The sequence below is a fragment of the Tupaia chinensis genome, unplaced genomic scaffold (assembly GCF_000334495.1).
Source record: "Tupaia chinensis unplaced genomic scaffold, TupChi_1.0 Scaffold000238_1, whole genome shotgun sequence".
Classification (NCBI taxonomy): domain Eukaryota; kingdom Metazoa; phylum Chordata; class Mammalia; order Scandentia; family Tupaiidae; genus Tupaia; species Tupaia belangeri.
The window spans coordinates 8,694,812-8,711,017 of record NW_006159716.1 but is presented as its reverse complement, the minus strand read 5'-3'; the positions used below and the strand labels follow the sequence as shown (position 1 = coordinate 8,711,017).

Genomic DNA, 16,206 nt, shown 5'->3' with positions numbered 1-16,206 from the left:
ATAGGGCGCGTGCACTCGCCAGACAGAGACAGAGAGATAGAAAGTGAGAAATCACCCCCTGGGGGGGGGGATGGCCACGCCCTAATCCCTTCTCCTTCATTCTCCTCTCGGGATCTTGGGCGCACACGCACATGCGCCTAGAGTGAGTTTAAGCTACCGGGTCTGGGACTCAAACCGCGGTCGACTACGTGGGAGTCCAGCGACATAGCCATTACGCTAATTGCTGGTCCCTCTAGGAATATTCTTATACAAATAAAATGCCAAACAAGTTATGAAGAAAAGCACAGGTTTTAAAAGAAACTGCCATGCCTTTTTTTGAGAACTGCGGACAAGAGAATAAACACTCACATATCCTATTACACCATCTGCCCTCCACACGGGTACGTCCACCTCCACGGGCATCCACCAAATATCCCCAAAGACAGTGCACACAGGCAGAATCCATATCCAGTCATCCACACAGACTCACTTGGGACCACCACAAATACCCTCCCTCTTTTGTGCTCACTAGCAGATAAGCCAGCCCAACGGCTGTGTCTCTTAAATACAGAAACACACCATTCAAATAAGAGGGAGAAAGGCCGCTGGTTCCTTCCATGTTGTGGAGGCTTAGCGAGAGGAAGAGGGCAAAGAATTAGAAGCAAGAGTAAGTGAAGTCATGCTCAGTTAAAACTCTCTGCATACAATGGATGTTTAATAAGCGCTAGTGACCACAGCTGCTAGTGGGAGCCGACAAGAGCAAAGAAAGAAAAACATGACAAATGGTCAGCACTGATTAAAAGAGCAGCCTATCCAGGAGTGAAGAGTGCTTAGATCACCCCCAGCTGAGGGTCTGGTATCAATGGACAAGGGAAAGTCCTCTGAAAGCATGCAACTTACCGATGAGCATTTCATACATGATCACCCCCAGCGACCACCAATCACAGAGCTTGTTGTACCCGGTCTGCATGAACACCTCGGGAGCAATGTAGTCGGGAGTGCCTACCGTAGAGAAGGCCTGCAACACGTACCACACATCAGGGAGGCCCAGCCAGGCAGGGGGTGCCCAGAGGGCTATGTGGTCTCAAGAGACCAAAGGCTAAGAACACCACCTGGAGCTACCCCAAACTAAACAGCGGGACTGCCGGGAGCTTTTCCAGAATGAGTAACACAGCTTTGTTAATGAGGTGAATGGCTTTTCCTAAATATACCCAAACCTGTTCATTCACCAGGTCAGAGGGATCTCTGTCCTAACAACTACTGGTAGTACCAAGTTACTGCACCCCCTCTCAGTACCAGGCTCCGTACTTCAGAACATGTGTGTGAGCCGATTAAACCCAGACAAAAATTCCAAGAGGAGGACCTACTTAGCTCACTTCTGCAGATACAATTTGATGCCCAACACAGTTTTGCCCGAGGCCTCAGAACTACTAATATTAGGTGGCAGGGCCCAGTTCTCAAATCAATATATATAGTAGAAAAAGGAATGATTTGCAGCAATTTGAGAAAATCATAAAGAAAAGCTGTTTTCAAAAGCAAAAGTTATAACCTATAAGTCAAACGTTTATAAGTATTTATTTACCAAACTTAGTCATTTCCGTGAGGAGTTCTCAGAGGAACATTTGCTAAATTCCAGTATTTTACTCTAATAAATCAGGACTGCCAAGGATTAGCACAGTGCAGGCAAAACCTTCCAATGTGCTTAACTCAGCAAGGTGAGCTTCCAGTCTGGGTGCTCTGATAGTATCTAACTTTTAAAATGAAAAATTCTATCTGTATTATCTTTGAAAAATATTTATTACGAAATACTACAGGATGCAAAGCCTAGAAAATAGAACACACGTACCTATCGCCCACAATAAGGAGAATAATAATCTGCCATATTTTCTCAGGTCATTTGTCTTTTTAAAAGAAATTAAACTACATGACCAATTAAAGTTCTCCACCTTTTCTTCCCTACTGAAGTTAAACACTGCTCTTACAGGAATATGCTCCTGATAGTACTTTCTGTATATTTAAACTTTGAATAAGAGTTTCGTACTATTCTGCATTATTCTCCATTGTTATAACTTGCTTTTTTAACTTAACTCAGAACTATGGTTTTGAGATTTATTCATGTAGCTCTGGCTCATTCACTCTTCTGCTGTACACTGTTCTGTTATCTGAGTAAGTAACACTTGCTTTTATCCATTCTTCTGCAAATGGGCAACTCCTGCTGTTTCCAACTTTTCACCATGCAAATAAGTAACACCTGAAAAGTATTCTTGTAACACCTCCCTGGGCACTGGGCAAGACTTTCTTCCTTATGCTAGAAGTAGTGTTGCTGGGACTTGGGTTGTAACATCTCACTGTAACGCGCTGTCTTCCAACTGTCCTCCAAAGTGGTTATTCCTATAAAAAGTAGTCCAGTGGGGATGTGCTTCTAAGATTCCACATCTCACTAACACATGGCTCTGTCAGATTTTAAAATTTTTACCAATCTGATGAATATAAAATGGAATCTCATTTTTTAAAGAGGTTTTTGCTGTAGGGTGTGTGTGCTTGCCAGAGAGACACAGAGACAGAAAGCTAGAAATCACCCCCCAGAGGGGATGGCCATGCTGCAATCCCTTCTCCTCTCGAGATCTTGGGCAAAAATGCACATGAGTCTGGCATGAGTTTAAGCGACCGGGTCCAGGACTCGACCTGGGGTCGACTACATGGGAGTCCAGCGACATAGCCTTGACGCCAACTGCTGGTCCCTGGAATCTCATTTTAATTCCCATTTTCCTTACTTCTGGTAAGGCTGAGCACATACTCATATGTTAATTAGCCACTCTGTTCTTTTTTTCTGTGATCTCCTATTCAGATGCTGGGTCCGTAAACTCTTTTAAGTGTATTACTTTTTTTTCCTTACTGATGAGTAGAAATTCTTTATGAACTCAGGACATTATTCCTTCAGTTTTACATATTGCAAATATCTCCTCTCGGTCTGAGGCTTTTTATTTTTAAATGAAGTAATATTTTTCACATACCAGAAATAAACACTGTACATACACAATTATGAAGCGTAACAATGAAAACGAGTATGAGTTCACCTGAAGAACAAATAATAGCAATGTCATTAAAGCAGCCTCCTGTCTCCCCTCTTAATCATTATGCTGAATTTCATGCTTATCATTCCGTCACTTTTAAAAGGAAATTTGGCCACATCTCTCCAAATGAGATCTTACTTCATTTTCCTTAAGCTTTAAAAAAAGGGCATCCTTCTATTCTGCTGGCTGATCTTTCCATTTCTCCATCCTGTTGGGATTTCAGACCTTCACAAGGACCCAGCATGTTTTGCAAGTCACAGGAGCCTGGATTCAAACCATGTAATCAGCTATGTGGGATTCAGTTCCCTAAATCACCAGGCCACCGGGTGGGCCTTTACCTTTGTGGTTAATAAGCTGACTCAGACCTATTACCTAATTAGTTACTGGGGCGCAAGGTTCCCAGGATGACATAACAATCTAAAACATTGCAACATTTTTTAAGCAGCCAAGGAGTGAAGCTAAAGCATCTACCTTTTAAAGTGATTCCCAGTAGACTGAAAAGTAACAGGCTGGGCAAGCAGTTACTCATATGTTAGGCTTGGGCTTAATCTAAGGCAGTCAATTTATATTACGCACTAACTAATACCAACCTTCAGCTCAGTACTGCCCCCACTTACAAAAGGTCAAAATAACACAGTTACTCAACATTTAGAAGACTGAGAGGTAGCTTTCTTTTCCTCCACTTATGAAAAATGGTAATATGAGAATGGATTTAATTTATATTTTCCAATTTCTACTATAGCTAGAATGAAAAGGCAATAATCTTAACTACAGCATCAGGGCCTGAAGTTTATTCGGACTTTCAAAACACTTTTTAAACTATTAAGTGACATTTAACTCTAAATATGGGGATTGCAAATTCTCCTTACAGAACTGTAAATGGTTGCTAGTAAGTCTAACACGATCTTTCAGTGCATGTCAAAGGCACAATGTCTGTCTTATAAGGACAATTTAAGGTTGCTAAGTTTATTATCCCCAAAATAAATGTTATCGCCGTAACCAAAGACTAAATCCTGGTCTCCTTTAAAAGGAAAAAGAAAAAGAAAAAACATAGAAACCTTTTATTAGTTCCAAGAGATAGATAGAGAGATATCAGTTTCTCAATGGTGCAGGAGCTATTACTTGAGATATGGTCTCTACAGTGAAGGACCTTAGCATTCACTGCACAGCAGAATCAGTCTTTTAAAACTCAATTACGCAGGGGCCAGCAGGTGGCGTGGTGGTTGGGCGCTGGACACTCCCACGTGGCCAAAAACGGTTCAGTCCTGGACCTGGTGGCTTGCTTTCTCACTTTCCCTCATTCTCTCTTTCTCTCTCTCTCTCTCTGTGTCTCTCTCTCTCTGGTCAAATTAAAAGAAATGAATGAATAAATAAAAATAATTATAAAAAAAAAAAACCCACTTCAATTACACAGACTACACCCCTTAGCGACCAAAATCAGAATCTCTGGCGGTAGGACCCAAGCATGTGTGTTCTAAAGTTCTCCAAGTGATTCTAATAAGCAGTCAAGGTTAAGAACTACTGTTCTACAGAGAGACATAATAGAAATATTATCACCACATTTGTTCCTGACACACCCTACCCCTCCACTAGCTATTAAACAGTTTTAAACTACACATGGAATTTAGAAGTTTAAATAGCATCAGAGCTGCTAACCAGATCGTGTTGTGACTAACTGTATTAAACTTAAATACTCTCAAGTTACTATTGGAAAAAAGATTAATTTCCATTTCTGCATCTCCAAGGTGTTTAGTTTAAGTTAATGCCTCTCTCTCCCAGTTCAGGTTTAATATAAAAATTCTAATAGTCAAAGCACAGTCTGATAAGCTTCAAATAAACCAAAATAAATGCAAGCCCTTATTAGATTAAAAAAATCCCACAGGCAGGGACCATCAGTTAATGTAATGGCTATGCTGCTAGACTCCCATGTAGTCGACCGTGGTTTGAGTCCCAGACCCGGGGGTTTAAACTTATGCCGGGTGTGAGTGTGTGCGTACCCAAAATCCTAAGAGGAGAATAGAGGAGAAGGGATTGCGGCCTGGCCATCCCCCCTGGGTGGTGATTTCTCGCTTTCTGTCTCTGTCTCTCTCTCTTTCTGGCGAGTGCATGCACCCTTATAGTAAAAACCTCTCCAAAAAATAAAATCCCAAAGGCTTCCATTTTCACAAATTTACTCACCAATGACCTACTGAGTTTTTAAAGAAACTACAGAAGACTCTAAATCAGTATTTTATTAAAAAGTCTGGCTGATGGGACCAGCAGATGGCCGTAATGGCTATGTTGCTGGACTCCCATGTAGTCGACCGTGGTTCGAGTCCCAGACCGGATGACTTAAACTCACGCCAGGCACATGTGCGTGTGTGCCCAAGATCCCATGAGGAGAATGGAGGAGAAGGGATTATGGCGTGGTCATCCCCCTTAGGGGGCAATTTCTTGCTTTCTTGTCTCTCTGTCTCTGTCTTTCTGGCAAGTGGATGTGCCCTATAGCAAAAACCTCTCCAAAAAATTTTTTTAATTAAAAAGAATAAGTAAATAAATAAAAAGGCTGGCTGGAACACAGTATTTTGGGAAACCTGTCAAGTTACTATTGTATTGGAAGAGAAGACGTGCTACCATTTCTCCATAATGCTCATGAGCGATCATCATTCCATGTCAGTCATGGCTTTCTACTACTACTATCTTCCTTTTTGAAAGGTTTTGCCATAGGGCACATGCACTCACCAGAGAAAGACAGAAAATGAGACAGAAAATGAGACATCATCCCCCAGAGGGGATGGCCACACCACAATCCCTTCTCCTCCATTCCCCTCCTCGGATTTTGGACATGCGTGTCACACGCCCAGTGTGATTTTCAAGCCGCCAAATCTGGGAATCAAACCACGGTTGGTCATGTGGGAGTCCAGTAACTTAACCATTACATCACCTGTTGGTCCACTATTCTTTTTTTTTTAATAGTCAAGTGTTAGTTTGAATTTACCATCATGACATTTCATTTGCAATGGGTTTTTGGCAAAGTCCAAGCATGCAGTAATACACATTTCTATTATCTGGTCAATAACAACTTGACATTGGGACATGTTATTCTTCAAATGTCAGCGAATTAACTATTGTTTAAGAATAAGTTTGGGGCCATCAGGTGGCATGGAGGTTGAGGTTGCTGGACTCCAACATGGCCGACTACAGTTCAAGTCCCAGATCCAGTGGCTTGCTTTCTCACTTTCTCTCTCTTTCTCACTCTGTCCCTCTCTGTTCAAATTAAAATAAAGAAAGTTAAATAAAATAATTCTAAAAAAAAAAAAAAGAATTGAAAAAATGAGTTAGTTTTACTAGACAGCAATAGTTCACAGGAACTTGTAATATATAATATACTCAGATACTTATGAAGTATTAAGTATTTCACTTATATTTCTCTCCAATTTTTATTACCAAGTTTTTCTTTGTTTTTTTTTTCCCATCACAAAGTTAGAAAAAGGTGAGACAGAAGAACAGAATAATCTTGACTTGCCTAAGCAGATCATAATAAACAAAACTTTGAGCACTAATGCCTAAAAGCTCTAGGGAGGTGCTTAGTTTCATTTTGAGAGATTTCCAGCTTAAATCTAACCCTTTTCTCACAATAAAAACAGGCAAAAGTAGAACAGGAAGGAAAGGTATTGTTACCAAACTAAAAGGTCAGAATGAGGTCACCTATTGAAAACTGTCACAAGTGAAACAACCTAATATTATCATCTGTCCTCCTTCAAAAGACTCCTTTTGGTGCTACCAACTTAATGACAGTGTTGTACTTAGGTATTCTTAAAAGCAATGAATATGGAGCAAAAATTTACCAGACACAGGAATTTTTTAAAACTCATTCATACTTGGTCTGCAGCATTTCAGAAGCCACAGACACTACTTACTAGCTGACGTCTATTTCTTTTCCAGGTTTCTGCTTTCCTTTTGGAGTTCATGTTCTGGAAAGCTAAAAGCAAAGAAAACCAATCAAAGTTTCTAATCAAAGTTCAGACAGGAGTATTTACTAAGTTTTTCGGCTCTGGGTCAGGTCACCTGAGACGTAAAGTCTTCCTTTCCTAACCACACACCTACAAATGAGGACAACAGATTTCCCAGTAAACCCATAACCCAAATCAGAGGCTCTAAAGCATTAACTCAAAGAATGACCAAAGTGAACCAGAAAGGATACAGGCCTTAATCAGAATTCTCAGTCAGAAGCAAAGATCCTGAAGTAGACCTAAAACATTGATAATTCCTCAAAATTACCATCAAATTTCCAAGAGTGTTAATTGTTATATACTCTGAATTTATGATACATTTTTTTTTTTTGAGAGGTTTTTGCTATAGGACGCGTGCACTTGCCAGACAGAGAGAGACAGAAAGCGAGAAATCACCCCCCAGGGGGGATGGCCCTGCCGCAATCCCTTCTCCTCCATTCTCCTCTCCGGATCTTGGGCACATGCGCCCGACTTGAGTTTAAGCCACCGGGTTCGGGACGCAAACTGCGGTCCACTACGTGGGAGTCCAGTGACATAGCCATTATGCTAACTGCTGGTCCCAATGATACATTATTTAATATAAGCTTTCCTAAGATAATTTTCCTATGTATAATTTTACTATACATACTTTTCCATATTTCAATAGTGCTCAAGTGAAAATAATCCTCAAAAAGATAAATTTTGGGACCAGCAGATGGTGTTAACGATCATGTCGCTGGACTCCCACATGGCTGACCACAGTTTCGAGTCCCAGACCTTGCAGCTTGAAACTCACACTGGGCACGTTTGCATGCATGCCCAAAATCCCAGGGGGAGAATGGAGAAGGGACTGTGGTGTGCTCATTCCCTCTGCGGGGGGAGGGGATGGTGATTTCTTGCTTCTTGTGTCTCTGACTCAGTCTATCTCTCTGGCAAGTGCATGCACCCTATAACAAAGTAACTCTCAAAAAAAAAAAAATGAGGGGGCCAGCAGATGGCGTAATGGTTATATTGCTAGACTCCCACGTAGAGGACCACAGTTCAAGTCCTGGACCTGGTGGCTTAAATTCACAGCAGGCATGTGTGCATGCGTGCCCAAGAACCCAAGATGAAAATGGAAGAGAAGGGATTGCAGTATGGCCTTCCACCCAAGGGGGTGATTTCTTGCTTTCTCTCTCTCTCTCTGTCTTTCTGGCAAGCGCATGTGCCCTATAGCAAAAATCTCTCTTAAAAAGGAAAAAAAAGGGGCCAGCAGGTGGCATGGTGGTTAGGGGTGCTGGACTCCCACATGGCTGACCATGGTTCGAATCCTGGACCTGGCGGCTTGCTTTCTAATTCTCCCCGTCTCACTCTGTCCCTCTCTGCTCAAATTATGAATAAATAATGTTAAATAAAATAATTTTTAAAAAAACGAAAAGAAAGAAAAAAAGATAAATTTCTTTATACCATGACAGAAATATCTAGAATACATCTAATCTGGAGCTGTTCCTAGGACTTTTACCCCATTACTTTTGCTTGCCTGCCCCATACTCACCCACCAAGTAACCTTTCCAGAAGTTCTAAAAAAAAGTTGTCTGTGACATACTCCTTAATGCATTTAGTAGCCCTCATCTTGTTCATCATACAATACAAATCACAGGCAAACTTGGGAGGGATTTTTTTTTTTTTTTTGTCTAAAAACTGATGCTGTGAGAATCTCCTCTCCTACATACCTTGGTTCCAGAAAAACAGCTCTTCTAGGCACAGTGAAAAGAACAAAATGTCTACCATCACTGTTAACACTTACTGAAATCACTGGGAAGACTGTGGTTCAGATTCCTATAAAATTCTGTCCTATGTGCTTTCTTCAGTCCTGTGCAAAGGCCAAAGTCAGAAAGTTTCACATGGCCCTGTAGGGAAGAAGAAACAAGGTGATAGATGGACAAACACAGATGCAGAACAGAACGTTATCTTCTCCTGCCCCTTCCAGTATCCATTACGTCGCTACATCAAGGGAAGATCACACCTCTTATGAGCCAGGGGCCACATCAGCCCTTTGACTGTACTGTCTCATTTGTAATCTTAAGCCATACAGGGTAGACTTACAGTCGTTAAATGGCTTGCTGCTGAAATAGCAGAACCAAAGTAAAAATTCAATCCATGCTCTTTCCTGGCATGTATCTAGTCCTAAGAAGTATGTATCCTTGGGGTGGTGAAATTTTAAATAACAGGAAGGTGAAACCAAAAACAGAAGAGAGAATTCTGATGCTCAGGGATCTACATTGCTCAATTAGAAGTGGCAAGTCAACTGCGGACTGGACTGGAGTCATGGACTCCATGGGAGTCCAGCGACATAGCCATTACACCAACTGCTGATCCCAACTTTAGATTTTTCAAAGACAGCAAGAAAGTTATCAAAGACATCAAGGAAGAAAAATACCCTAGGATTAAATTTACTTTTCTACTTAAAGAAAAGTTCAGTCAAGACAACAGTTCTGCCTAACAGAACATTGCATTTTAGAATTTTAGAGCTGGATGGAATTTTAGAGCTCCTCTAGATCAATATATTCATTATCTATGTAAGAACAGTACAGACGGTCCAGATGGTGAGGAGATTTGCCAAGGTCTATCCAGTAATTCGGGTAGCAGCGTAGGGATTTCTCTTCTAATTTATTGAGTTTAGACACTGAGCAACTATGCTTATTTGCATGTCTGAAGATAGTTACAGGGGCCAGCCAGTGGCAAAATATTTAAGGCACTGGGATCCCACATGGCCAACCACAGTTCAAATCCCAAACCCAGTGGCTTGAAACATGCCCAAAATTCCGAGGGGAGAATGGAAAGAAGGGATTGTGGCATGATTTCTCACTTTCTGTTTCTCCAGCTCTCTGTCTCTCCAGCAAGTGCATGTGCCCTATAGCAAAAAATCTCTCTAAAAAAAGGAGAGTTATAAATTGGCCATTACAGAAGCTGAGAAGGACTCTCCTTTAAGTAAGGACATAATCTAAAATCTGGACTTTATGACAAGGAGTAGCTGTCGTTTTTGCCTTACTTCCTATCTCTTATCTGGTTCCACATTAACTGATGAAGTTGCCCAACAGACAGCCTCTGGAGAGGCAATGCATTTAGCAGTGTAGTTAATTATATGCTAAGGAAAGATGACTACCTTTGGCTTTATTATAAAATAACCCTTTAAATCAATTTTGCTTTTGATTATTTTCAAGAATTCCTTTATTTATGTTTAATTAATTTATTTATTTTTTAGTTTTTTGCTACAGTACATGTGCAAGCACTCACCAGAGAAACAGCAGAGAACATGAAAGTAAGAAATCATCCCTCAGGGAGGACAGTCATGCTACAATCCATTCTCCTCCATTCTCCTTTCAGGATTTTGGGCACACAAACAAACGCCCAGAGTGATTTTCAAGCCATTGGTTTCAGGACTCGAACCGCTGTTGGCCATGTGGAAGTCCAGTCCCTTAATCACTACTCCGTTTGCTGGCCTCAAATGTCCTTTTATTACTTTTTTTTTAAGAGAGGTTTTTGCTATAGGGTGCGTGCGATCGCCAGACAGAGAGAGACAGAGAGACAGAAAGCGAGAAATCACCCCCCAGGAGGGATGGCCACGCTGCAATCCCTTCTCCATTCTCCTCTTGGGATCTTGGGCACACACGCACACGCGCCTGGTGTGAGTTTTAAGCCACCGGGTCTGGGACGCGAACCACGATCGACTACATGGGAGTCCAGCAACATAGCCATTATGCTAACTGCTGGTCCCATTACATTTTTTTTAAAAAAAAAAGAATTGTTTACTTACTTTTATTTATTTACTTATTTATTTTTAAATATTTTTCATTTGTTACAGGGCACATGCACTCATGAGAGAGAGAGAGAGAGAGGAGGAAATAAAGTGAGAAAGCCAGCTGCCAGATCCAGAACTCAAACCATGGCCAGCTTTATGGGAGTCCAGCCTCTGAACCACCATGCCGACCTGCTGGCCTTGTCCTTCATTTTTAAGAGAAAAATGCCAACCAAATTATGGAATCATAAGCCTGTCAGGGAAAGAAATTTACCTGTTAAAAAAGAGAGAGAAAAACATACGAGATAGATCACTGCTTCCCTACTGTGATTAAGGCAGGTGTCAAAGCAGGCTGGGCCCAGGCACAGAAGGCTAGAAGCCGTATGGGAGATGTGTGTTCAGGTCCCGGCCAACCTAACACACCTGGTGGCTATACATACCTGTGAACCTAGCTAACTGGACGGCTGGGGCAGGAGGACCACAACACTGCAATACGCTGTCAAAAATACCTCACTTTCGGGACCAGCAGTTGGTGTAATGGCTATGTCGCAGGACTCCCATGTAGTTGACCGTGGTTTGAGTCCCAAACCTGGTGGCTTAAACTCATTCTGGGCACATGTGCGTGCCCAAGATCCCGAGAGGAGAATGGAGGAGAAGGGACTGCAGCGTGGCCATCCCCCCCGGGGGTGATTTCTCACTTTCTGTCTCCTTTGTCTCTGTTTGTCTTTCTGGTGAGCGCATGTGCCCCATAACAAAAACCTCTCCAAAATAAATAAATAAATACCTGTCTCTCTCTTTTTCTCTCTACATCTCTCTCTCAAGATAGGGAAGGGGAAGGGGGAGCAGAGTGGCTGGGATCAGTAACAACATACTACTCATGCTACCTTCCATAGATACCTTGCTGTCCAGGAGAAGGTTGTCTGGTTTGATGTCTCTGTGGATGAATCCAAGTTGGTGAATGGAGTCTATAGCTAATACTGTTTCTGCTATATAAAACTGAGTCTCCTCTTCTGTCAGAGTATCTTTTTTCATCAATAAGGTCATCATGTCCCCTGGAAACAAGAAAATACAAAGCCACCACACACACACACACACACGCGTGCGCACACGCACACACACACACACAAACAACATATGAGTAAGTACCAGTTTTCAGACACGTCTTCTTTATCTGCCATCCTAAAGCAGCTGAACAAAACGCTTGCTGTGTTCCAGAGAGGGACCCACATTGCCAGTATAGGGGGGGAATGTCAAGTCACTGTTTATAATACTTAAAATGTAAAAAATCACAGCACAGAGAGCAAAGCACTTTCACATCTAAGCTAACTGACACGGACTGCTAAGCTGAGATTTCCATCTTTTGAGGGGAAAAAAAGGAAATTTCCCCCATGCCTAACAAATTTTAAGAAGTATACTTGTTTATAGTAATTTTTTGGACTAGCTGCTTTACTTTTCACTTTGCACAAATATCTGCACAGTTTACGTCTAGAACCAAGTGGCATTTCCACATGGGTTGTAGCACCACGGATATGAGGCTGAAATGCCAGTACAAAATGTAAACATCTGGGGAGGCTGAAAACAAGCTTTCCAATTTCTATGCACAAAACAACAGAACACAAAGGGAAAGGTAGGACTTAGGTAGCAAAGTACTGGCCAATGAAAGCTAAAAATAAACTGGAAATGCTTTACACTGCCTCCCAGAAGTACACACTGAATACTTGTCAAGATTAGAGACTTTGTTTTTCCTCTAACGTCTTATCATAAGTATTTAAATGTATACTAGTACCTTTTATGTAGCTTTAAATACATATTATCAGTACTTGAGCAGTTAAAAGGTACCCTCCTCAGTTTTCTGCAAAGTAAAATTTAATTATTCCTGTTTAATACTAGCAACATAAAAGGCAGAAAATAGATTCAGGTGCTAATTCAATAGTGAGGCAAAAGCAAAGAAAATATATGTAAGTAGTTTAAAGCTAAGAGAAACAGAAAAGATTCAGTTTACACCTCTTATTACTATGGTCACTATGTTATTATGGAAAATGAGAGGAGAGAGGCTGGCAGGTGGTGTGGTGGTTAAGGTGCTGGACTCCCCACATGGCTAACCGCAGTTCGAGTCCTAGACTTGGTGGCTTACTTTCTCACTTTCCATCTATTTCTCTCTTTGTCTCTCTCTGGTCAAATTTTAAAAAATAATAATAAGTAAAACTAAATATATAATTCTTAAAAAAAAAAAAAAGAAAACAAGAAGAGATAAAGCATTCTGATGCCTTTTGAATTTCACTTTACTTATAACTTTAACTTTTCATATTCTTGGAGAAAAGTAGATTTTTTTCCCTTACACAAAAATTAAACCATTCAGGGCCAGCAAGTGGCAAAGTGGTTAAAGCGCTAGATCCCATGTAGCTGACTACATGGTTTGAATCTCAGACTCAGCGGCTTGAAAGACACAGGGGGCACACATACATGTGCACACAAAATCCAAGAGGAAAATGGAGAAGCATGGGTTGTGATGTGGCCATTCCCCCTGGGGCATGATTTCTTACTTTTCCTCTCTCTTTCTAGCAAGTACACACACTCTATAGCAAAAAACTACCTAAATAAAGTAAACCATTTATTAAAAGCCCTTTTTGGGTCAAGAATTGAAAACTATAATTCCCTAGTGTCTTAGCAGTCATTTCATCTGGAGGCACACCGGTGACATGTGGGCAGTGCACTCAGATCTACACCAAAGGGGCCGTGTGGCCTCAGCTCTGTGGCCCAGGAGGGCAGCCGCTGGCCTCAAATGTGCAAGCTTGTCCGCGTGGCCAGAGAGCTTAGGCCAGACGGTCTGGAGCTCTGCAGGCCAGCTCTATGGGCAAAGGGCAGGGTCTGAGAGACATAAGAACTACGTGACATGGTGCAGGGAAGCCTTAAGGAGACACATGTCAAAGAGCTGGCGACCAAGCTAAGCTGGCTCTTACTCCTGTGTGAGAACTCACAGCTACATGTTTTCCCCATTCAACCAGACACATTTCTAACCTTGATCAACTGTAAACAAAACATACCGATGACCCTAGATCTAAGTGAAGAAGGGAAAAGTTTTCTTTCTTGGTTTTCACACCAGAGTTTGCTCATAGGGAAATAGACTGTGTTCCCCAGAATAGATATTATGTCCTGCCCTGGGTTTACTCTGGAGCTGTCTTAGGAGATACACATGTTGCTTATGTAAAACGTGAAATGAGAAATTGATTCTGGCTACTAATTACATAATGAGAAATTCACTTGTTAATACTGGGCTGCCAGAAAAGTCATGACATATTTTTTTCTGTTTTTCTATCCAAAAATGCATCATGACTTTTCTAATAACCCAATATAAGTTATAGAAAAAAAAAGTGAAGCAAAGAATAATATAGCTTAAATTCTGTCATGTGGGTAAGTTATTATACATAATTCCCATTGATAGCAAAGCAAGCAGAGTCCCAACTTATTGCTATACATTTACAAAAAGAAAAAGAAATATCCATTTGAAATCATGAGAATGAATGAAAAGGTTACTTTTATGGCACTAAAATTATAGAAGGGCACCCCAGCAAAAGACAGGTTACTGACCTCCTTTAGAGACCTAAAAAGAGATATAGAAAGCAACTTTGTGAGCACAATTAAAAGTCGAAAGAAGGGTTAATTGTTGATGTGAGAGAGAGAAACCACAGAACAAAAAGGAAAAATGACCTTTCATTGTCAAGTAATTACCTCCAGGCAGGAACTCCATGATTAGGTAGAGGTTTAGCTTATCCTGAAAACTATAGAACATTTTCACAACCCACAAACTGTCTGCCTCCACTAGAATGTCACGCTCCGCACGAATGTGGCCAACCTGGAGGTATATGCATTTGATTAATGACAAGCCTTGCTCTGCTTTATTTTCGTTATTTGTTTAAACAATTTAAATTCTGTTTTGAGTATAATTGTGATGATGCAAAAGATCTAATTTCTACTTAGACAAACCTAACTCAAAATTGACAACATTGAAGGTATTTAGTCAGTGATGAAAACTTTAGTGATGAAAGATTTTTAAAAATAGCTAAATTAATGACTTCAATGCAAACAGTACTATAAACTGATCCTCTGATTAGTTAAAATTATCACTCTTTTGTATATATTCTTGTTCTAATTAACTTTTATGATAAAAATAAGTCCCAAAGGTAAGACTCTCTAAACAGGTCTACTGCAGGCACTGCCATGACAGTGCCCTGGTCAACCAGTTTAGAATACCACGATGCCACAGCATTTAGTTCACTGCTGTGTTCACAGTATGCACCCGGTCAATTCTCAATGAACTGACAATTAAGAACCTAGGGAAATTACAGATTCGAATCAATGACATTTCCAACTTTCTACTTCTAGTGAAATATCTAGCTATGGAGACCATGTCATAGGAGGTTTGAGGAAACTGGTAGAATTACTTTGTTAAAATAATGCTTTATTGTCAAATCTACATTATTTAAAATATATAAGAGTAATAAAACATCATTGTATGTTATCAAACTCTGCCCCCTCCCCTTTTTTCAGTGTCACAAGATCCAAGGTGGGTTGAATCAGTACTGAATTTGTTAAGACCCAGCATAATCCTTGAACAGAGGTTTTGGTCCTAATGTATGTTACAGGTCCTAATTTTATACAGTATGTTCTGAAGCAAATGATGTACCAAGGTTCACAACTTCAGCCAACAGTGGTTGTTCCATGTGATACATGTTCTATATGCCTGCTTGTTTTACTGGACTGTCTCCAGCCAGGCAGGCACTCTTCCACTTAGACACATAACACATCCCACACCTCCGTCTTACACCTAACTGCCTCATTCTTCCAGGCTAACTCCAAGGGGCCTGGAGGCATCTGAAATGACATACTTGAGTTTTCAGTCTCTACTATAGTTCCTGTTTAGGTAATTTTTTAATACTTTAAATGTTTCAGAAAACTTATATTTTCATATCTACATTTATGGTACAGGAGTGGGGAAAATGGATGAAAGGATGATAAGGAACAGCGCTATAAAACCATAAAGTAGGCAAATAAAGCATCTGTTCTTACTTGACCTTAACATAGAAGCCAAGCTTTGAGACAGGAATACTACTTGCTGACCTGCTATGACCCGGTCATTATCAGACATTAAGACTGCAGAAGGCAGATTTACCTGCCCGTTTCCCCTGGCTCCCACTGAGGTCCCTACCTACTGCAGGGAGCTAGAGAAAAGGGAAGGCACTGCTATTATCACTGTTACTCACGCTGGCCTTCAGAACAGTGGCTACGACATTTCCTGTTTGTCAAGGGAGAAGCTTCTCACTGTGAGGAACCTCAAGATCTAGAAAGGAGTCAGTTGAATTTAGGGTAAGGGAGGGATGAGCTAGAGGTGCAGCTCACACCAAAA

General features: G+C 40.9%; 1 protein-coding gene across 1 annotated transcript in view; it reads right to left on the bottom strand.

The window, feature by feature from the left end:
* The window catches only part of STK38 (serine/threonine kinase 38), a gene marked incomplete at its 5' end in the record, with an annotated part of 42,922 nt that overhangs the window by 4,751 nt on the left and 21,965 nt on the right, over positions 1 to 16,206 (bottom strand). The window contains 5 exon segments of the mRNA XM_006148637.3: positions 880 to 997; positions 6,953 to 7,014; positions 8,811 to 8,913; positions 11,700 to 11,854; positions 14,532 to 14,655. Of these exon segments, the coding sequence (XP_006148699.1) occupies positions 880 to 997; positions 6,953 to 7,014; positions 8,811 to 8,913; positions 11,700 to 11,854; positions 14,532 to 14,655 (562 nt within the window).